The sequence below is a fragment of the Coregonus lavaretus genome, assembly GCF_964263955.1.
Source record: "Coregonus lavaretus genome assembly, chromosome: 36".
NCBI classification, from domain to species: Eukaryota; Metazoa; Chordata; class Actinopteri; order Salmoniformes; family Salmonidae; genus Coregonus; species Coregonus lavaretus.
Genome location: NC_140023.1, coordinates 3,474,209 through 3,497,919, shown reverse-complemented (window position 1 = coordinate 3,497,919; position 23,711 = coordinate 3,474,209). Strand labels below are relative to the sequence as shown.

General features: G+C 44.3%; 1 protein-coding gene across 2 annotated transcripts in view; it reads right to left on the bottom strand.

The window, feature by feature from the left end:
• Positions 1–23,711, bottom strand: part of LOC311110614 (mitogen-activated protein kinase kinase kinase kinase 3-like) — a 73,502-nt gene that overhangs the window by 9,937 nt on the left and 39,854 nt on the right. The window contains exons 3-16 of one of the 2 annotated variants that reach the window (XM_084153135.1): positions 13,343–13,433; positions 13,016–13,080; positions 12,597–12,652; positions 12,463–12,510; positions 12,277–12,319; positions 11,924–11,996; positions 11,533–11,664; positions 11,364–11,426; positions 9,236–9,317; positions 8,984–9,100; positions 5,709–5,787; positions 4,194–4,252; positions 2,212–2,264; positions 1,185–1,223 (exon numbers count right to left, since the gene is read on the bottom strand). In XM_084153135.1, coding sequence (XP_084009261.1) covers positions 1,185–1,223; positions 2,212–2,264; positions 4,194–4,252; positions 5,709–5,787; positions 8,984–9,100; positions 9,236–9,317; positions 11,364–11,426; positions 11,533–11,664; positions 11,924–11,996; positions 12,277–12,319; positions 12,463–12,510; positions 12,597–12,652; positions 13,016–13,080; positions 13,343–13,433 — 1,000 coding nt within the window. The remainder of the gene's footprint in view (positions 1–1,184; positions 1,224–2,211; positions 2,265–4,193; positions 4,253–5,708; positions 5,788–8,983; positions 9,101–9,235; positions 9,318–11,363; positions 11,427–11,532; positions 11,665–11,923; positions 11,997–12,276; positions 12,320–12,462; positions 12,511–12,596; positions 12,653–13,015; positions 13,081–13,342; positions 13,434–23,711) is intronic. The other variant, XM_084153136.1, reaches the window with a different exon arrangement.

The following is a 23,711-nucleotide window of genomic DNA, read 5'->3' as shown; positions in this document are numbered from 1 at the left end:
GAACACACATCGGGAACAGATGGCAAAAAGGCGGTATGAACACACACCGAGGTCAGCAAGCATGGAAGCAGGTGTCACAGAATGATGAACACACACCAAGAAAAAGATAAGGAATGGCAGGGGTCAAGTTCTGCTCTACTGTCTTAATGAACGAGACCCATGTCTGAGTCCATAGATCAAACTCAACCGTTGGAGGAATCAAGGCGGTGCAGAGAGACGGAGAGGGAGCACAGGAGGGCACTAAAAGCACAGAACGGGCGTGATGGTGTGAAATCCGGCATGAAGATGTGTGAATGAAACTGGAAGAGGTAGCCTTCCTCCTCCTCCTCCTCAGAGAGGGCGGATGGACTAAAACACGAGAAGAACTTACAGTCCCCTGTAGCTCAGTTGGTAGAGCATGGCGCTTGCAACGCCAGGGTTGTGGGTTCGTTTCCCACGGGGGGCCAGTATGAAAATGTATGCACTCACTAACTGTAAGTCGCTCTGGAAAAGAGTGTCTGCTAAATGACTGAAATGAAATGAATGAAATGACTTACTGTTGAGTTTCATCATCATCAGTCTCTAAATGTGCCATATGACCCCCGAGGAGATGGGGGGGGCTCACAGCAAGGCAAAGAGGCCAAGAGGCAAAGTCAAGCTGCTCTCCTCTTTTACCCACTGGGAGGAGACACTGAGACAAGGGGAAATTAACTCGAACTACACGGCTAGCGTAACATAATGACAACACTTAAAACTACATAAAGGTACAGCTTAACTAAAGGACTACATGGCTATAGAATTAAACCAAATAAGAATGTGGCTTACTAAACCTTAATGCTCTATTTTGCTAATTTTACTCATCTTACTTATAGGGCTGGGTGATTTCACTATAGACTGTAACTAGATAGGGCTTATATACTAAGTAATTAAGTCAGTGTATAAGCCATGCTTTTTTGAAGTTCACGGTGTCTGGTGATCTCACAGCGCAGCCTGTCCTGATTGGAAACATTGAACAACAACGGACACAATAGAATCATGCCATAATGCAGCAGTCAGAGCAGATTAGTTTTGCTTGACACTGATTGGCTGGATTAGTCCTGCGTTAACATTGATTGGCTGCTGGGGTGAGCGCGGTTATGGCGTGTCAGCGAATCAAAAACCAGAGCAGTTGCAGGTCGAGTCTTGAGGGGCGTGGCCTAACTCACCTCTGCTTAAGCTCCTCCTCCACTGATTTGAGAAGACTCCTGTCAAATAACGAGTGAAATGAACGAAGGAGAAGTTAAAAAAGGAGGACGAAAAGCATCAACTCAGTGACAGAATCGCACATGACATGAGTAAAGGCATTATTTCTCAGAGGGGGGTGCCTGACCTAATTTAACATGACATTCTTTAATGCTACAGGGCAAAAACCCATGGAAACCACAGAGAAGATTCATTCAGCGTGCTTGAGTGTGTGTGAGTTTCATCCCAGCTGAGATGACATCATAACCCATCGAACATTTACCTTAGCCACTCAAAGCTGTACACTCACCTGGGATGTGTGAAAGTGTCAGGTCAGCTATGTGTAAGCAACAGTGTGTGTGTGTATGCAGGTGACAATATAAACCCTATGGGTCTGTCCAGTGTGAGAAGGGTGAAGGAATGTGGACATCAATTGTTCAGTAATCAGATAACAGAATAAGATTCAGAGTGCCTCAGATCTGGAAGGAGTGGCTTTTTCAATAATCCTCGTCTGATTTATCCTATACACAGAAAACACACCATCTATCACTCCACCCCATCCTGCTATGGAGCAGATCATTCTAGGTTTAAGCAGCTGCGAGTCTGTCTATGTTATTTCACACACACAGTGCTTACAGGGCACTTCTTCTGAGCTGAGCTGCGTTCCAGGAAAGGTGTCATGAATAAATGATCAGACGCATCAGATGCCTTTCTCTCTACAGGAAGTCACCTCAGTACCACACCACCATCTGCTCGGGCTAATCCCTATTCAGATAAAACAGGAGGACAGGAGAGGAGGAAGGGAGAGCGGGGGAGGTGAGGACAAGAGAAGGTGAAGAAGAGAGAGAGAGAGCGGGGGAGGCGAGGAGAGTTGAAAGAAGAAGAGAGGAGAGCTGGAGAGGCAAGGAGAACAGATGAAGGAGAGATAGGTAGGAAAGATGATCAAGCATAGGGAAGGGACAGGAAGAATAGAGGAGGACGAGGAGTAGAAACCCAGAAAGTGTGACTTACTTGTTCCCTCCTGTCAGGTGTGGAGATTCCTGTCCATACTCCCGCTGGAGATCCTAGAGGGAGGCATATCACAATTACAGGACTGTTTCTGAAACACAACGACACACACAGCCATGGCCCAGGTTACCTACTGTACTGCATCAACTATATTAAGAGGTGAGACGCATACATAAACACAACACCTAAAAACACGTAGAGATTGTGTGGAGAGAGAGAAGGCAGAGTGTGGTCTAACCTAATGACTCCCTGGTCACAGTGATGACCCTAACGAACAGGCCATCCAGGACGTTACAGGACCTTGACTCCGTGAGAATAACAACCTCAGGGCTGGCAGACAGCGCCCACAGAGAGCTGATGACACTACAGGTCAGAGGTCACCACTGCAGTGGTGCTTAGAGAAACACCACTTTGAATTATGGTAGATGTTTCTAATGTGCACGTGTGATAAAAGTAAAGGGATATGACAGCATTATGCACTATGGAACACACACACAAAAGCCACCCTTCGCCCATACCGTTGCAGCGAATTCTGCTGAGATACCTCTGTATAGCCCCTTGTACTACAACACCTTTACACAGTAGATTTTCCATTTGTATCATTCACATAGCATAGTCATCCGTGTGTGTGTGTGTGTGTGTGTACTGCATCAATGTGACTGACGTTACTGAACAGTATCATTGTGGGTCCATCAGATCAGTGGACATATAGGTTTTTCCAGTGAGGATATAGATACCGGTATTCCCCCTTCACAGCCAAGTGACAGAGCCTGACTCCTATGGGCCAACACACCGCAAACTGACATAGCCATACTACATTAAGCTAAAGAGAGCTCAGCTAACATTCTTACCTTATGCTAACAAACTGCCATATCCTGCTGCCTCAGTCACGTCAATACATCTCCCAGTATATGACAGAAAGAAATGAGGTCTAACAAGTTTAACTGTGACTGTGGAGTCAGTAATATTTTGGCAGAAGGAGGCAGGGGGGACTGGTAATGGCAGCTTAGGGCTTGATCTGTTCCTGCTCTAATAGGCCATGGCCTCAGGGGTCCAAGTCAGTCACACAGGTTTTCCCTATGAGGAGGTTCATCCACCTATCTGCTGTACAGAGACATCCCTCTCCCAACAGTATATCATCCCTCTACCTATATATCTCCATTCCACACCCTCCATCTCTCTATACAGTTTTTCCTCCATCCCGCCATTCCTCTCTCTCTCTAGAGCCTTAAAATGTGCTGGTGAGGTCTAACCGGTTGTGTAGTTGAAGGTCATCCTGTTCAAATAACAACCAACATAAGACCAGAATAACAACAAAAACAGCCAATGAGGCGAAGACAGCTTCACAGAAACAAATTAACAAACAGTTACTGACATCCGTCAAACGTAGAAACTCAAAAAGAATCGCGAAAGAGACAAGGCGAACTGAAAGAGGACGGTTAAGCGTTAAGAAGCAGAGAGACAACCCAAAAGAAGAAATGGAGAGTTGTGGGAAAATACCAGATTAGATCTCGCAGTGTAGTACAGCTCTTCTGCACAGTCCAAAAAAGGGTCAGAGTCGGGCTGTTCAACAGGCAGAGTGAGAAAGACCTGTTAATTCAAAGTTAATGCCATCCAATCAGAGAAAGGGATTAAAGCAGGGGAGAGGATTGATAAGAGAGGTAGGGAGTGAGGGATGAGAGTGAGGGATGAGAGTGAGGGGAGAGAAGAGGGGTGGCCATGCATGCCGTATGAACCCTGCACTGAAACCTCTGCCAGGGGTGCATTCAGACAAATTGAGGACAAAAAAGTTCAGGGAATATGCTACACTGGGAGATTGATAATACGGATGACTTGAGATCAGATATGCATTCATTGTGATTTGAACTGTAGCAGAATCTCAGCTAAGGGGGCCGATCTATGTTTTTTTGTTCCTGTTACGGCACCGACACACAGGGTTCAGCCACAGTGGTATCAGGGGGACACTGCAGGACCAGGCTACTCACCAGCTCATGATGGGGCTCTGTCTCCTTCCTCAACGGGGGGTCAAACTTCACCTGGCCAACTAGGGAGGGAGAGAGAGAGAGCGATAGAGAGAGAGCGAGCGATAGAGAGAAATAGCGAGCGATAGAGAGAGAGAGAGCGATAGAGAGAGAGCGAGCGATAGAGAGAGCGAGAGAACGAGCGACCGAGATCGAGATAGAGAGATCGAGAGAGAGTGCGAGAGAGAGTGCGAGATAGAGAGAGAGTGAGTGCGAGAGAGAGAGTGCGAGATAGAGCGAGAGTGCGAGATAGAGCGAGAGTGCGAGATAGAGCGAGAGTGCGAGATAGAGCGAGAGTGCGAGATAGAGCGAGAGTGCGAGATAGAGAGAGAGTGCGAGATAGAGAGAGTGCGAGATAGAGAGAGTGCGAGATAGAGAGAGTGCGAGATAGAGAGAGAGTGCGAGATAGAGAGAGAGTGCGAGATAGAGAGAGAGTGCGAGATAGAGAGAGTGCGAGATAGAGAGAGTGCGAGATAGAGAGAGAGCGATAGAGAGAGAGCGAGATAGAGAGAGTGCGAGATAGCGAGAGCGAGCGAGATAGAGAGAGAGCGAGATAGAGAGAGAGCGAGATAGAGGGAGAGCGAGAGCGAGATAGAGAGACAGCGAGATAGGAGATAGAGAGAGAGCGAGATAGGAGATAGAGAGAGAGCGAGATAGGAGATAGAGAGAGAGCGAGATAGAGCGAGATAGAGAGAGTGCGAGATAGAGAGAGAGCGAGATAGGAGAGAGAGCGAGATAGGAGAGAGAGCGAGATAGAGCGAGATAGAGAGAGAGCGAGATAGAGAGAGATAGAGAGTGCGAGATAGAGAGAGAGAGCGTGATAGAGAGTGATAGAGAGAGAGCGAGATAGAGAGAGCGAGATAGGAGAGAGAGCGAGATAGGAGAGAGCGAGAGAGATAGAGAGAGAGCGAGATAGGAGAGAGAGAGCGAGATAGGAGAGAGAGAGAGAGAGAGAGAGAGAGGGAAAGAAAAGGGAGGGAGAAGAAAATCAGTCATGTAGTAAGGAACATAGACCTGTCTGAGCTGACAGCGTTCTAAAAGGATTTGAAGTTTAACTGTACAGCTGCAGGTAGAGAGATAGATGAGTGAGTGTGCTGAGGTACTTTAACAGAGGAGTGAATGTGTGTGTGTGTGTGTGCTCCTTTACTGCATGGTTTGAGGAGCCGTTAATCTGTGGAAGCTGAAAAGAGTAGATTATACTCATGCCAACGTTAATCCTGACAGACAGAGGTTCACTAAACTATGACTACCATGAACTCACAAAGAAATGACTGTGTCAGTCACTCCACACCACAGATTAAGCACACTGCCAATAATCACAGACTGTGATAAAACAGAATCCACCATAGTCACACAGAGTAAACCAATTGCTGGACTAAAAAGCACATTCAATGGAGATTCTCCACTAAGCATGCTTTGTAGTCCAGGACTAGGTTCAATCTGGGTCCGGGAAACTGGTCCAGTCACACAGACACTTACAGTTGATCTCAGACAGCGTCTTCCCTTCCCTGGTGCTCCTGCTGGTGGAGCGAATCCGATGGGGAACAGACACTGGAGACTGTCAGGAAGAAAACAGACTGTCAGGAAGAAAACAGAACAGAAGACCTAAATATCCAAGACACATACATACACACACACACAGGACGCACACACACCATCATCATCATCATCATCATCATCACGCACAAATAACCTTTCCCCAACTTATAATGCTTAAAATTAAAAATAATGCTTAAATTAGTGCCATTCCTCAGTCCAATAATTGTAGTCCTATTAAATCCTGTGCAAACTTCATAATCTAACAAAAACCTAATTCAACCTCTCTCTGAGGGAAAAGGAGAGTGCTGAGCATCCAAGAGAATTTACTGTCACTAAGATCTGTATATTTGATGTTTTAATTATCGACAGGAGGCTCAAACCAACTTTGTTTTTTAGGGTGAGAAGGGGCCGAAATTGTTCTGACCTCTGACCTACTAGTCAGGGAAAATTTGAACAATGGCCCAGTCAGTCACAACAACCTCTACGCCTCCACGGCAGCAACAGAACACAGCAAAGACAGACCACACTGCAAACAGGCAATTAAACCATGGCAGCAGGTGATGTCTCAACAAAAACAAAACATGCAGATCAAGGAGCTCAAATTCACACGGCATCCATTGACTTCAGTGGAAGTTTCCTTTACCAGTCTTCTTGTGAGACCAAGCACATACTGATATACAAATTACATACTGAAGGACAATACAGATAGAACACCACAGCTCGGCCTCACCTCAGCTAGACCTAACCTCAGCTAGACCTCACCTCAGCTAGACCTCACCTCAGCTAGACCTCACCTAAGCTCGACTTCAGCTAGACCTCACCTCAGTAGACCTCACCTCAGCTCGACTTCAGCTAGACCTCACCTCAGCTAGACCTCACCTCCCGAGTGGCGCAGTGGTCAAAGGCATTGCATCGCAGTGCTAGCTGTGCCACTAGAGATCCTGGTTCGAATCCAGGCTCTGTCGTAGCCGGCCGCGACCGGGAGACCCATGGGGCGGTGCACAATTGGCCCAGCGTCGTCCAGGGTAGGGGAGGGAATGGCCGGCAGGTATGTAGCTCTGTTGGTAGAGCATGGCGTTTGCAACGCCAGGGTTGTGGGTTCGATTTCCACGGGGGGCCAGTATGAAAAAAATAATGTATGCACTCACTAACTGTAAGTCGCTCTGGATAAGAGCGTCTGCTAAATGACTACAAACAAAAACAAACCTCAGCTAGACCTCACTTCAGCTTGACCTCACCTCAGCTTGACCTCACAAGTTCTAGTTACCATATGCATGTTCATGCACTACACACACCCTTGGCCTAGCACATAGCCAGACAAATCACAAGCCTGTTAAGATTAGCTTTAACAAACCAATGTATACTACCGGTCAAAGGTTTTAGAACACCTACTCATTCAAGGGTTTTTCTTTATTTTTACTATTTTCTACATTGTAGAATAATAGTGAAGACATAAAAACTATGAAATAACACTTATTGAATCATGTAGTAACCCAGAAAGTGTTAAACAAATCAACAAATAGCCACCCTTTGCCTTGATGACAGCTTTGCTCACTCTTGGCATTCTCTCAACCAGCTTCATAAGGTAGTCACCTGGATGCATTTCAATTAACACGTGTGCCTTCTTAAAAAAAGTTAATTTGTGGAATTCCTTTCCTTCTTAATGCGTTTGAGCCAATCAGTTGTGTTGTGACAAGGTTGGGGGGTATACAGAAACAGCCCTATTTGGTAAAAGAGCAAGTCCGTATTATGGCAAGAACAGCTCAAATAAGCAAAGAGAAACGACAGTCCATCATTACTTTAAGACATGAAGCTCAGTCAATACGGAACATTTCAAGAACTTTGAAGGTTTCTTCAAGTGCAGTCGCAAAAACCATCAAGCGCTATGATGAAACTGGCTCTCATGAGGACCGCAGAATGGAAGACCCAGAATTACCTCTGCTGCAGAGGATAAGTTCATTAGAGTTATCAGCCTCAGAAATTGCAGCCCAAATAAATGTGGTCCTCTGTAGCTCAATTGGTAGAGCATGGCGCTTGTAACGCCAGGGTAGTGGGTTCGATCCCCGGGACCACCCATACGTAAAAATGTATGCACGCATGACTGTAAGTCGCTTTGGATAAAAGCATCTGCTAAATGGCATATTATTATTATTATTATTATAATAAATGCTTCACAGAGTACAAGTCACAGACACATCTCAACATAAACTGTTCAGAGGAGACTGTGTGAATCAGGCCTTCATGGTCGAATTCCTGCAAAGAAACCAATACTAAAGGACACCAATAATAAGAAGAGACTTGCTTGGGTCAAGAAACACGAGCAATGGACATTAGACTGGATGGAAATGTGTCCTTTGGTTTGGAGTCCAAATTTGAGATTTTTGGTTCCAACCGCCGTGTCATTGTGAGACGCGGTGTTGGTGAACGGATGATCTCTGCATGTGTAGTTCCCACCATAAAGCATGGAGGAGGTGGTGTTATGGTGTGGGGGTGCCTTGCTGGTGACACTGTCTGTGATTTATTTAGAATTCAAGGCACACTTAACCAGCATGGCTACCACAGCATTCTGCAGCGATACGCCATCCCATCTGTTTTGGGCTTAGTGGGAGTATCATTTGTTTTTCAACAGGACAATGACCCAACACACAATGTAGAAAATAGTAAGAATAAAGAAAATCCCTTGAATGAGTGTGTTCTAAAACTTTTCACTGGTAGTGTACATACACAATAGAAGGCATGTGTGAGCTGAGAGTAACTTATTCTCAGTTTAACTGCATGTAGCCTATTCATGCAGATAAATTGAACAAACTAAGTAACAGCAACTCCATAAGCAGGGTTCATTGACAAGACCCAGTCCAGTCTACCTGAGCACACACAGACCGGTGTTAGTTAGTGCTCTGTTACTAAAGGTACTGATCACAGAGGTACTGGTGCAGTTCTAACGCAGGCCACACTGGTACCTTCTTGCGCATGGCAAAGCGAGGAGCTCGCCGAGCACCAGGGGTGATGGGAAGGAAGTGGCCCTTATACTTAAACTGAGGAGGAGGAAGAGCAGAGAGAGGGATAATGGAGGAGGAGGGAGAGAGAAAATATGTAGAACTCGGACAGTGAAGAGATCAGAACGATGGTACGACCAATGAGGACAGGTGTCAGTCTTCATCCTGCCATTTGATTGGATAAAACTGGAGCTGTAAAGGTTGGGGTGGTGACTGTACCTCTGGTTCGGGGTCGTCATCGTCAAAGTCGTTGTATGTGGTGTGGTCTGGGTTGTTGGCTTTGTCCAGCAGCTCGATGGCCAGGGTTCGACTGAGAGGCTGTGACACAAATGGGTGCTGTGGACACAGGAAGAGGATGTGAGGTCACAGCCTACATTTACACTGCTCTGAACTGGTAATCAATGATTGGCTGGTTAACATATTTTCTTGACAGACACTCAAATCTAGTGTTTCCATTTAGACTGGGAGTACCTGTAATAGTTTCTCAGCTGTTGGCCTCTTCTTGGGATTTTTCGTCAGGGACAATTTGACAAAATGATGGAAGTTATTTCCCCTTTCATAGGAGATAGAAAAGATAGATACATGTTAGAGCATTTATGATTGTAATATGAATTTTAAAATCAGGGGTTGGAACCTAAATTATTTTCCAATCGTTTCGTTCTGAACAGAATCACAATTGTTTTGGTTCTGTTCCACTGATCCGACCAGCAAAAAAAAGTAACGGTTTATATTGTTCCTTTCTGTTCCTTTTGTAACCTGTGAAATCCAACCATTTTTTACATTTAGCTCATGAAATTACTTCACCAATCAGTGCGGATAGAGCAGGCAAGCTAGTTATAATAATAATAATAATAATAATATGCCATTTAGCAGACGCTTTTATCCAAAGCGACTTACAGTCGTGCGTGCATACATTTTTTTTTTTTGTGTATGGGTGCTCCCGGGGATCGAACCCACTACCTTGGCGTTACAAGCCAAGGTAGTTGTTTACATGCGTGATGGACAGACAAGTGTAACCAATGGCGCAAGATGCGACTGGAATTTTACGGGTGGGGAGAGAGCGAGAGAGGGTTGAGGAGGAGGCTTGAAGCACTGGGAATTAAAGGTTGTCATGGGAGTGAAAATGTATTCCTGTCACATCTTGTCCTGTCAATTTCTTTCCTGTACGGTCCTGATCCCGCAACAGTTCTATAACCTCGGAACTTTCCTGTCCCTTCCCGATAAAAATCACTCCTGTCCATGCTCATTTGTGTACGCAGAAATATGTAGGCTATTGTGTTTGTTTAGGAAGTATTGAAAATCATTTCAGTAATGCAATATGCGACTGTGATGTGGTTGTCTTACCTATTTTAGTTAAATGCACTGACTGTAGGCCTAAATCTCTCTGGATAAGAGCGTATTCTAATTTACCTAACTGTACACTACCGTTCAAAAGTTTGGGATCACTTAGAAATGTATTTGTTTTCGAAAGAAAAGCAATTTTTTTGTCCATTAAACAACATCAAATTGATCAGAAATACAGTGTAGACATTGTTAATGTTGTAAATGGCTATTGTAGCTGGAAACTGCTGATTTTTAATGGAATATCTACATAGGCGTACAGAGGCCCATTATCAGCAACCATCAGTCCTGTGTTCCAATGGCACGTTGTGTTTGCTAATCTAAGTTTATCATTTGAAAAGGCTAATTGATCATTAGAAAACCCTTTTGCAATTATGTTGGCACAGCTGAAAACTGTTGTGCTGATTAAAGAAGCAACAAAACTGGCCATCTTGAGACTAGTTGAGTATCTGGAGCATCAGCAATTGTGGGTTCGATTACAGGCTCAAAATGGCCAGAAACAAATAACTTTTTTCTGAAACTCATCAGTCTATTCTTGTTCTGAGAAATGAAGGCTATTCCATGTGAGAAATTGCCAAGAAACTGAAGATCTCGTACAACGCTGTGTACTACTCCCTTCACAGAACAGCGCAAACAGGCTCTAACCAGAATAGAAAGAGGAGTGGGAGGCCCCGGTGCACAACTGAGCAAGAGGACAAATACATTAGTGTCTAGTTTGAGAAACAGGTGCCTCACAGGTCCTCAACTGGCAGCTTCATTAAATAGTACCCGCAAAACACCAGTCTCAACGTCAACAGTGAAGAGGCGACTCCAGGATGCTGACCTTCTAGGCAGAGTTGCAAAGAAAAAGCCATATCTCAGACTGGCCAATAAAAAGAAAAGATTAAGATGGGCAGTTTGAGATATAGCTTTTTCTTTGCAACTCTGCCTAGAAGGGCAGCATCCCGGAGTCGCCTCTTCACTGTTGACGTTGAGACTGGTGTTTTGCGGGTACTATTTAATGAAGCTGCCAGTTGAGGACCTGTGAGGCAGCTGTTTCTCAAACTAGACACTAATGTATTTGTCCTCTTGCTCAGTTGTGCACCGGGGCCTCCCACTCCTCTTTCTATTCTGGTTAGAGCCAACAGTTCCATTCCAGTACAGTATGGATCACTTTTGTTCCAGGTTCTGTTCCTTGAAATGTTTTGTTATTTTCCGGTTCTGTTCCCTGAACAGGTTCCAACCCCTGCTATTCACAGAGGAGAACGGGAACCCTTACCACTTCACTTTGTCTTTCAATTTGGGCGGCTGGAAATTACTCTTTGTCATCAAGAAAAGGGCCCTGGAAAGTAAGAAAACAGACTTGGTTTCTAAAAAAAAAGTGCAAGAAATATCCAGCGTCACATTCACAAGGCTTCATTCACACATCGCCCAGCACACAGACTCACCTCATGGGGTGCAGGTCGAACATAGGAGGCTGCAGCTCGGCCAGCTCGATGGCTGTGATGCCCACGGCCCAGATATCACACAGCTGGTTGTAGCCCCCCTTCCTCTCCACTGCTGCCACCTCTGGAGCCATCCTGAGAGGAGAGAGGGAGAGAGGAGAGAGAGAAAAAAAAGAGGGAAAAAAAAGAGAGAGAGAGAGTACTTAACATCAGTCATGAGCCAATTAATCAGTGCGAGTCAATCAATTCCCACCGTAACACTAATCATAACACTGTCCAGAGCAATATGAATGGTCTGTCACATCCTTAGATCAATAAGTCAATTAACCACACCATCATGTCAGAGCTCATCCATAGTGTGACACTGAGGGGAGGGACCAGGGGACAAGCTCACCAGTATGGAGTTCCAATGAAGGACTTCCTCTTCGCCAGCGTGGCAGTGATCTGTGCTGATACACCAAAGTCCGCTAAGGAGAGAGAGGGGAAATTGAGAAAAAAATTGAGGTATTGTGAGATCTGATTCTAATAGGTAACTTAGGCTGTATTTAGACAGGTAGCCTAATTCAGATTTTTTATCTGAAAAAGATCTGATTTGAAAAGATCTGATGTGATTGGCCAAAAGACCAATTAGTGGAAAACAAATATCAGAATTGGGCTGCCTGTGTGAACGCAGCCTAAGTAGTCAAGGTGAGGCTTTGGGAACTGATGTCTGGTTGAGGGGAAAGTAATGGTTGTCCAAGGCCTTACCTAATTTCACATAGCCGTTGTCTGTCAATAGAATATTTGCTCCCTATGAGAAAAAGTTATAGGGTCAGGCAAAAAATAACCACATCAAACAACATTTCAGAGGTATTTTGCAAAGACAAATAAGGTTTGAAAGTCAATCGTCTCTACTTGAAAGCATGCTTATTGCCATCATTGACATGGCCTTACCTTAATGTCTCTGTGCATTTTGCCTTTGTTGTGGAGATAGTACAAACCCTGTAAGGAAGGAAGAAAACAACATATCACTCATTCTTATTCAATCTGACCCATAGATTCACACGGCAGCAGGGAAAAAAATGTACCTGAAGGGTTTCCCGTGACATATACGCAATCTGAGACTCGGACAGAGGCCCAGTCACTGGAGAGAAGGAAGGAAGAGGACAGAGTTTAAGAGCAACACAAAGTATCTCAAGCGTTTCATACACAATTTAGAGTTCAACACCAGATGTTTCACTTAAGACTGCTATTTACTGTGCTGGCTGGCTGGCTGGCTATGACAGCTTAAGTTGGAGAGTGGAAAGAGTGTGGATATTGATTGCAACAAGCTTTCATTTATTGTGCTTTATGGTCGGTTTTTAGATGAAAACACAGCTATTCAATTAGGGTGACTGTGAGCATGGGTGAATGCATAGGTCACCACAGTGTGAGTGACTTTGTGAATGTGAGAACAGGTGTCTGCTTGAAGAGACTATGTGCGTAAGTGTGTTTGTGTGTGTCCTACCGTGATAAATATCCTGCAGAGATCCTCCTCCGCAGTACTCCATGCTGATCCATAATTTATCTCTCCTGGAGGAGAAGGAAAGTGATACACAACAGACCACAAGACAGCAAGACTGGGACTGCAAGACTCACAGCATCAATCAGACAACAGGTCTCAATTAGACCAAAAACGGACATTTTAGCTGTACTTGAAATTTAGCTCCATCCAAAATGACAACATAGTCCATTTCAGGCATAGCTGCCTGAAACAGCTGTATCATTAGAGTCCAACTTCAGAGAGTTGTAATATTGTCTATCCATACCTGATCTATCAGTATGTCAGTCTTACCTGAGATAGCTGCCAAAGTAGGCCACAATGTTGGAGTGTTTGCAGTCCTTCATCACAATGATCTCCTGCTGCACCACCTCAAAGTCCTCACCTGTTAATCAAACAGTCAGTCATCCGATCAGTTACATGTTCAGGCCATGAAGCATTAGCCTGGTGGCTAGATCATGTTCAGGCCACAAAGCATTAGCCTGGTGGCTAGATCATGTTCAGGCCACAAATCATTAGCCTGGTGGCTAGATCATGTTCAAGCCACAAAGCATTAGCCTGGTGGCTAGATCATGTTCAGGCCATAAATCATTAGCCTGGTGGCTAGATCATGTTCAGGCCATGAAGCATTAGCCTGGTGGCTAGCTCATGTTCAGGCCACAAAGCATTAGCCTGGTGGCTAAATCATGTTCAGGCCACAAAGCATTAGCCTGGTGGCTAGCTCATGTTCAGGCCACAAAGCATTAGCCTGGTGGCTAGATCATGTTCAAGCCATAAAGCATTTGCTCAGAGGGTAGATCATGTTCAGGACACAAAGCATTAGCCCGGTGGCTAGATCTGTTTGTGCTTTAGCCACATCCTCATGACATGTTGTTGTCATGCCATAAAATGCTAGAGAATTTAGCTTAAGCATAAACAGACACGGCTACCAGGCCAATACAGCCAAGCATTCGTCACAGGATACAGACACCAAGAGATGAAATCATTTCAAATTCATGCAGATGGTAAACATGATAGAACTTGTTTTGATCACCATTAGGATGTGCGCTGGTGGAGGCTGTAGTGTCTACAGTAAATATATTGATGCAGGAATTGAAAGTAGCGCTAACTGCATCAGATCCAGCTATTTTAGAACGCCTTCAAAACACTGGGACATGTCTAAAAGAGCCCAGGCTTACATGAAATGACAGCACACCTCAGCATGGATAAAATTGCTAAAAGACAATCATTTCAGTGGGGTGCCAGCTTAAAAATATATCTTATTCAAATGTAAAAATGCCAGTTTCAGTTGCTCCATCCATACACTGTAAAAGTGAAACCAGTGAGACACTCACATCCATCCACAATCAGAAACCATCTCTGGCAGATTGCTTTTGACAACATTAAGAATGGCTGTGGGTGAATATTGTAGAGTTGGCTTCTGCATACATAGGCTTACATAGTCCATGGATCAAGATTACCTTTCCACCCTTCGAGCTCTGACATAACCTCTGACACCGAGGTGAAGCTCTGTCTGATGGATACCCTGGCTGTGGCTTTCAGGCTTTATCTGGGTGTCAAGCCCTTCAGATATGTGACTGTCTAAGTGAATTAGTGCCCTTCCTGACCCATACCGCGAAGGCAAATCTCTGTTACTATGGTAACAAGTCCGACCCAAGGCCCCCAGCAGATTGTGGGTTCGATTCCCACGGGGGGCCAGTATGAAAAAATAAAAAATAAAAAATGTATGCACTCACTAACTGTAAGTCGCTCTGGATAAGAGCGTCTGCTAAATGACTAAAATGTAAATGTAATATATTGACAGGAAGTGTAGAAACACAGCGGGCAAAAAAGCATACAGCTGTAATCATTCACATAAGCCTTATAAACAAGTTATGCATGGAGAGGTTTATCCCTTTCCAGTCACTAAAACCTGCTATGAATTAATGTGGGTCAGTAGCCAAATGATTAATCCTTGCATAACCACCTATATCCTGCTAGTGCCCTGAGCAGGGATGGAGCCACACAGCTTGCTAAGTGCTAACACTGTCACATGGTAGGCTATATCTTCCAGCAACACACGGATGCTGCAGCATGACAGCTTGGTTCTGCGTCAGAGATGGCTCTTACGGGTCACTGTCCTCACGCAGTGGCTTGTATTCATGGGGGCCAAGGAAAGCCAGGCCCAAAAGAATTGACCTAAAAATAATAACAAATACAAAATAATGTATCTTTCATCTCTTTGTGTGTCATAATCTTCCTTCAATTTGCAAGAGGCTGAATGATTCTCACAGGAGAAAGCATCCGAGCGAGTGAAACAGCGCCTCTGTCTCCTTAAGTGTAGGCCATCTACAATATACATTTACATAAGTATTCAGACCCTTTACTCAGTACTTTGTTGAAGCACCTTTGGCAGCGATTACAGCCTCGAGTCTTCTTGGGTATGACGCTACAAGCTTGGCACACTTGTATTTGGGGAGTTTCTCCCATTCTTCTCTGCAGATCCTCTCAAGCTCTGTCAGGTTGGATGGGGAGCGTTGCCGCACAGCTATTTTCAGGTCTATCCAGAGATGTTTGATCGGGTTCAAGTCCGGGCTCTGGCTGGGCCACTCAAGGACATTCAGAGACTTGTCCCGAAGCCACTCCTGCGTTGCCTTGGCTGTGTGCTTAGGGTCGTTGTCCTGTTGGAAGTTGAACCTTCGCCCCAGTCTGAGGTCTTGAGAGCTCTGGAGCAGGTTTTCATCAAGGATCTCTCTGTACTTTGCTCCATTCATCTTTCCCTCGATCCTGACTAGTCTCCCAGTCACTGCCGCTGAAAAACATCTCCACAGCATGATGCTGCGTTTGCTCAGTTTGGCCGGGTGGCCAGCTCTAGGAATTTAAGAATGATGGAGGCCACTGTGTTCTTGGGGACCTTTAATGCTGCAGACATTTTTTGGTACCCTTCCCCAGATCTGTGCCTCGACACAATCCTGTCTCTGAGCTCTACGGACAATTCCTTCGACCGCATGACTTGGTTTTTGCTTCGACATGCACTGTCAACTGTGGGACCCTTATATAGACAGGTGTGTGCCTTTTCAAATCATGTCCAATCAATTGAATTTACCACAGGTGGACTCCAATCAAGTTGTAGAAACATCTCAAGGATGATCAATGGAAACAGGGTGCACCTGAGCTCAATTTCGAGTCTCATAGCAAAGGGTTGGAATACTTATGTAAATAAGGATTTATTTTTTTTTTTATTTTTTTTTTTTTTACATTTGCATTTAATCAATTTTAGAATAAGGTTGTAACGTAACAAAATGTGGAAAAGGTGAAGGGGTCTGAATACTTTCCGAATGCACTGTATCTGATGCTGTCTGGTCCAAACAAGTATTACATTTTTGCTGCCCATAGCATTGAAGGCAAGGGAAGCCAGCGAGCATCTGGCCTCCCTTGACAAAAAAAGTATAAAACATTAGCCAATCAGCGTTGAGCTAAACTGAGTGAGCTCAACTGTGAATGGTCCTGGTGCAACAAAAAAGTGTCAAAGGAAGCCATCTTGGATTTGGCGTCACTCCTATCAAATCCCATTGAGAGCATATGTCATTGACAGAAAAACTTGAAATGTTGCATCGTGTTGTGTTGTTGTCCTCCGGTGGCTAGCCAGCTAGCTAAAATTGGCCCTTTCCTAAATTAGCCATGGATGGAGATAGAGATTTGGACTTGTGGTTTTACTTAATTCTCCGGTACTGGCCAATGATTATAACGGCGATTCTGATCCTACCATTAACTCATACATTTTTGTGCCCCTGGCCTGAGAGGATGGAAGTTCAATATGTAGCTAGATGTAGAAGGCTAATATTAACTAGCTAACGTTGCCCATGAATGGAAGTTAGGCTAGCGAGCAAGCATTTTAGCCAGGTAGAGTGTACTGTATGACAGAGCGATAGACCGTTTCGTCAACATGAAAGAGAGGAAGATGGCATTGGCGTTTCTCTACAAGTAGGGTGAGTCAACATGTTTTTCTACTTGCACGAATGCGCACGCACACACAGACAGACATCAGCACCATGGACAGCCACATATTTAGCTTACGTTGATTGGACTAAACAGTTTTTGGTATTTTTTAGTTGTCACTGTATTAGACTAAGCAGAGGTGATTTGATGATGTTGAAATGTTAAAGTTGAAATGGTGCTGGAATAGAGGAGGCAGCTCCTGTTTTCTTTGCGACTTGCGGTAACTCTGTTCTAAATCAATAGTTGTTTAGTGGTCCGAAAATGTCGGAAACATTAACTAGCTTGACCATGCTGTAGGTCATGTAACTGTCTGTTACTGTACATGCAATATGCTTTGTGGACTTCACTGGACAGAGGTTGCTATCTGGTTTTGTGATAAAACAAAGGTGTGGTTGAATTTATTCTGCCACTGTGTCTTCTTATTGTCTTGGCCTTTAGGCCTATATACAGTATCACGATCGCAAGGCACATGTACTAACAGGATATAGAGCAAACAAAGCAATTATCACAACACATAGGATGTAATAAATCAGAATTGAGGTGTCAATAAGATTTTGACATGAAAATAGCTCAAGGTCTTTGTCTCTGAAATCCAGACCCAGCCTATCAGACGCTCAGCCCTGCATAACTCACATTCCAGTCAACCAATCAGTGAAGACTGAGCCAAACCTCTCCCTGATGCTTAGCAATACTAAACACTTTGTTCAGGCATACATACCCTACTAGAACGGAGCATTCACTGTGTAAACCAATAAATCATGTATCTACATACAGTGGGGAGCATTTTATTGCATGACATAAGTATTTGATACATCAGAAAAGCAGAACTTAATATTTGGTACAGAAACCTTTGTTTGCAATTACAGAGATCATACGTTTCCTGTAGGTCTTGACCAGGTTTGCACACACTGCAGCAGGGATTTTGGCCCACTCCTCCATACAGACCTTCTCCAGATCCTTCAGGTTTCGGGGCTGTTGCTGGGCAATACGGACTTTTAGCTCCCTTCAAAGATTTTCTATTGGGTTCAGGTCTGGAGACTTGCTAGGTCACTCCAGGACCTTGAGATACTTCTTACGGAGCCACTCCTTAGTTGCCCTGGCTGTGTGTTTCGGGTCGTTGTCATGCTGGAAGACCCAGCCACGACCCATCTTCAATGCTCTTACTGAGGGAAGGAGGTTGTTGGCCAAGATCTCGCAATACATGGTCCCATCCATCCTCCCCTCAATACGGTGCAGTCGTCCTGTCCCCTTTGCAGAAAAGCATCCCCAAAGAATGATGTTTCCACCTCCATGCTTCACGGTTGGAATGGTGTTCTTGGGGTTTTACTCATCCATCTTCTTCCTCCAAACACGGCGAGTGGAGTTTAGACCAAAAACCTCTATTTTTGTCTCATCAGACCCCATGACCTTCTCCCATTCCTCCTCTGGATCATCCACATGGTCATTGGCAAACTTCAGACGGGCCTGGACATGCGCTGGCTTGAGCAGGGGGACCTTGCGTTTTAATCCATGACGGCGTAGTGTGTTACTAATGGTTTTCTTTGAGACTGTGGTCCCAGCTCTCTTCAGGTCATTGACCAGGTCCTGCCGTATAGTTCTGGGCTGATCCCTCACCTTCCTCATGATCATTGATGCCCCGCAAGGTGAGATCTTGCATGGAGCCCCAGACCGAGGGTGATTGACCGTCATCTTGAACTTCTTCCATTTTCTAATAATTGCGCCAACAGTTGTTGCCTTCTCACCAAGCTGCTTGCCTATTGTCCTGTAGCCCATCCCAGCCTTGTGCAGGTCTACAATTTTATCCCTGATGTCCTTACACAGCTCTCTGGTCTTGTACCTATGATAAAAAGTACAGACCCCTACATGCTTTGTAAGTAGGAAAACCTGCAAAATCGGCAGTGTATCAAATACTTGTTCTCCCCACTGTATGCTGTGGCCAGTATAGTACTGGATTCACCTATAATTAAGCAATAAGGCCCGAGGGGGTGTGGTATATGGCCAATATACCACAGCTAAAGGCTGTTCTTAAGCAAAATGCAACGCGGAGTGCCTGGATACAGCCCTTAGCCGTGGTATATTGGCAATATACCACAAACCCCCGAGGTGCCTTATTGCTATTACAAACTAGTTACCAACGTAATTAGAGCAGTAAAAAAATGTTTTGTCATACCCGTGGTATGGTCTGATATACCCCGGCTGATAGCCAAATCAGGATTCAGGGCTCGAACCATCCGGTTTATAATCCATAGTAGCCTATTCACTGTGAGGATTCAAATAGATCTTTATCACACACTAGTTTGTTATTCAACAACCCAGGCTTTAAGACAGTCAATCCTGACATGTTCTGATGGGTGCGCGAGTCCAAACTGCAAAACATATAACTCCCTGGTGGTTCCATAGGGACTGTATTGTGGTTCATTAGTCTGATTCCATTAGCAGTTTCACTGCAGAATGCTGCTGCTGGTACCCTGGGTAATACAGGTTTTGCATACGTAGGATGGATGTGAAAAACAGCCCATTTCATCTGCTGATTCCAGCTTACTGTTTGAGAACTGTCTGAAGTCAAAGCTAAAATACATTTTCTCAAAGCCAAGCAACTCAGTTGTCAACAGAAGGAAAGTTTGAGGAAAACCTTGAAGCATGTAAGCAAAAGCACAAGTCTGAAGCATGACATTTCCATATCTCCTGAAGCCAGACTCCATAAGCGTGTCCTGTAGTCATCACTTTGTGTATAGATCTCAAAGCTGGGGAATAATAAATACAAGAAGAGGGTAGTGCGCACACACACACACGGCAAACCTACCTATTTGAAAACACGCATGCACGTGCACCTGAGCAATAGGGAACAGAGACATTGGAAAGAATGTGATAAGTACAGGGCTTCAAACACCTGTAAGAGAAATCTAGTGAACAATAACACATTCCTCTGACTGTGACCACTACATTTCCATGGAGCATGTGTCCACATTGGGCTTTCTGCAGGACAATCAGCTTGACAGCTAGCCTAACAAACCACAGTTAATCTTTCCCCTCTGTTAAAGTTAGTGTGTGGCTAACATTAACAACACCAACATTGAATAAGAGGGATCATTTCCTCCTGTTATGTTATAGGTGTAATATATAAAACTCAATGAGTTTAAGACATGTTTGGCTAATGCTAGGCTAAGATATGAAACGCAATGCTATTGAAAACTGCTGTTTGTCAGCTCTTTTACCCACATTTAAGTTATGGCTCTAGGGTTTCAGCTGGGCATGATAATTACACATGCTGCACAACAATACAGTCGGCAATGAGATATGCTCCAACCGTTTGAGGGCAGGTGAGCGGAAGTTACCATACATTTTACATTTAAGTCATTTAGCAGTCGCTCTTATCCAGAGTTAGTGCATTAATCTTAAACTAGCTAGGTGGGACAACCATATACCACAGGCATAGTTAGTACACTTTTCCTCAAAATAGCTATCAGCAAAGTCAGAGCTAATAACTCATGTGGTGGTCAGTCTAGCTGCATAGACTCCTAGGGCAGCAGGTAGCCTAGCGGTTAAGAGTAGAAGGGCACTGGTTTGAATCCCTGAGCAGACTAGGTGAAACATCTGTCAAGGTGCCCTTGAGCAAGGCACTTAACCCTAATTGCTCCTGTAAGTCTGCTAAATGACTAAAATGTCAAGTTAAAATATCTCAGGTGGGAAGCAATGATGAAGTGTGCGGAAGGGAGAGCTGGTGTGGGCGTGTGGCTTTAGTATATTCAACACTGCACCAATGCTATCTGCAGGCCTGAGATGACGCTGTCCGTATCAAGTAGCTCCATAACTGTAATCGCTCCCAGCGTGACCATGTCACGTCAGCCAGATGCTCATAAATCACAAGCAGAAACAAACTAAATGTTTATAGTTCCATCTAATTCATTAATTCAGTGTACTGTGAACCAACATCCAGGCAGAAATCATGACTGATGAGAGAAAACCATAAAAAGGCATTCATTGGACTGTTAAATTGTAAAGACGGAGACAAGACGATGGCCATGTCCGAAATGGACAGACCATTCCCCATGTTTCAGCCTTTTACAAATTCATTTCACTGCCAATTAAAGCAATGTGGGAAGAAATTGAATGCTTCCCAATGTCTTATCTGGTACCTATCATACATTGGGTGCATTCCAACCCCTCATATCTCTTTATATATTTAAAGTGATGCAGCAGAGTTTTTGTATAATTTCAGCCAGTAGTTTTGAAAGTAGCACTCACAAGCCAAAACCCTGCAATTTGTATATGTTACTTATTTGTAAGTGCTTAAGATCCTGTTCAATGTCCTTAATATTTAACTATTAGGCCTAAAATAAATGAAACTACGGTTACAAAATTATGGTAACTTTCCTAAAATTCCAGCAATCTTCCAATAAGGATTTCTGGAAAACCAGGGAAATTTACTGGAATTTTGCAATCTGAGACACATTAGGAGGCAAAGCTCATTAATATCCTTCAGATTAAATTCGTAGCAATTTAGAAGCTAGGCTATATATATATTACTCCTGAGTGGCGCAGTGGTCTAAGGCACTGCATCGCAGTGCTAACTGTGCCACTAGAGATCCTGGTTCGAATCCAGGCTCTGTCGCCGCCGGCCGCGACCAGGAGACTCATGGGCGGCGCACAATTGGCCCAGCGTCGTCCAGGGTAGGGGAGGGAATGGCCGGCAGGGATGTAGCTCAGTTGATAGAGCATGGCGTTTGCAACGCCAGGGTTGTGGGTTCGATTCCCACAGGGGGCCAGTATAAAAAATAAAAAAATGTATTCACTAACTAAGTCGCTCTGGATAAGAGCGTCTGCTAAATGACTAAAATGTAAAATGTAAATATAAAAATCTCAATGAGTGAACAGCTTTCGTCAGGTTAGACCAGGGTTTCCCAAACACCCCCCCGTGCGCGGGTGCATGTTTTGGTTTTTGCCCTAGCACTACATAACTGATTTAAATAACCAACTCATCACTAAGCACCAATTATTTGAATCAGATGGGTAGTGCTAGGCAGTGGCGGCTCCTGAACAAATTCTCAGGGAGGGCAATTTTTCTGATGATTTAGGTGACCTACACACATTTTTAAAAAGATATGTCCAGCAACAACATGAAGACAGGGGCAGCATATAAGTCAATACCAGAAGCATTTATTGACTGATCTCAAAAGTGTTGGCTTACAAAAGCAAAATAAGTTATCACAGTAAAAATAATCAAGGGTGTTCTTTCACATTCCTCAACACTGCATAAACAATATGCATTTCCATAAACAAATGAAATATCAGCTGAAAATACAGCATCTTGGTATTTGTTCAGATTGCAGGATCAACAAGAGCTTTTACCACATTTTTTGATATCTGTTTAATCTTACCTTATGGCCTGCACTTGCTTGTGAAGCTGTCGAGGGCACGTTTGATAGAGACAGCATCGATGTCCTTCTTCTGTAGCTTCTGGTACAGAATGTCGACGTGGGGCATGATTTTGTGAAAAAGCCGCAGGAAAAAAATTAAATCTTCATCATGTAGTATCCTCACGTAGCCAGCTGCCTCTCTCAAGGTGTGCTGGTCAAATGAACCCAATGAACCCGTCCGGATGGCTTCAAAACATTATATGAGGTCGTCTCGATTCTCGTAGACAGTGTTCACGACTCTGCTGTTGCTAACCTCATCGTTGTGGCGGCGGACAGCTAGCCTGTATCCCTCATCCAGTTGAGTGGCAATATTCACTCTCCCAAAAGCAGACAATCTCAAACAGCTATATGTGGGTCTTTGACAGCTAATTTTTCTTAATCTTTTCTGAAAGATGGTGCATGTCGGTTACACCAGTCGCTGTCCAAGCGGTGCTGTCTGCTGTGCCGCCTTCAGGGTGGAAGAGTAAGCAGGGGTAGCAAAAAACTGCATTAGCTACATCGCAGCCTGCTAGCCAGGTTTTCCGTTCATACCAATTTTTGGAAAATCCTCGGGTGTAGGACTTCCCCCCTTTAGTAGACACCTGTTGAATTATTAAATTTGGTCTGGGAGGTCCTAATTGTTTCGTTGCCAATTTATCTTCATTTGTTCGCCGACAAAAAGGAACTTCTTTCAAAGACACAATCGAGTTGGACTGAAGCCTAGCCATTTTGATAGTAGTAGTGAATTGATTGAGGCTGCTACCTGGTCTTTTCTTAGTTACGTTCATTCGTGGTTACGTTATGTATGACGAAAGCGCGTAAGTGCAAGCCCACAGACACCCATAGAGAATGTATTGAAAGCTTTGAAATGTGACAAAAATAGATTTTACATGGGAGTCTATGACAGACTTCTGGGCGATTTTCAACCTGACTGAAATCGCCCAAAAAACGGGCGGGGCCATTTGAAGCACGACTTTAGCCTGATTTGACATTTAGTGGCTGGCAGATCAGACGTGAACACTGATAACTGCTGTTGCCGTGATATAATTTTTTATAAATTTATAAAAAAAAAATATTTTTTTTAATTTAATTTTTTTTTTTATAATTGATTAGAAAAAAAATCCCTTCCTTTTCCCGTTTGGCAGTGCGTCGCCCATATCGCCCTATTGAACAAGCCGTCCCTGGTGCTAGGGCAAAAAGCAAAATGTGCTTCCCTTGGGGTCCCCAGGACTGAGTTTGGGAAACCCTGGGTTAGAAGTACATCAAGGGACAAGGCCCACAGACAGACA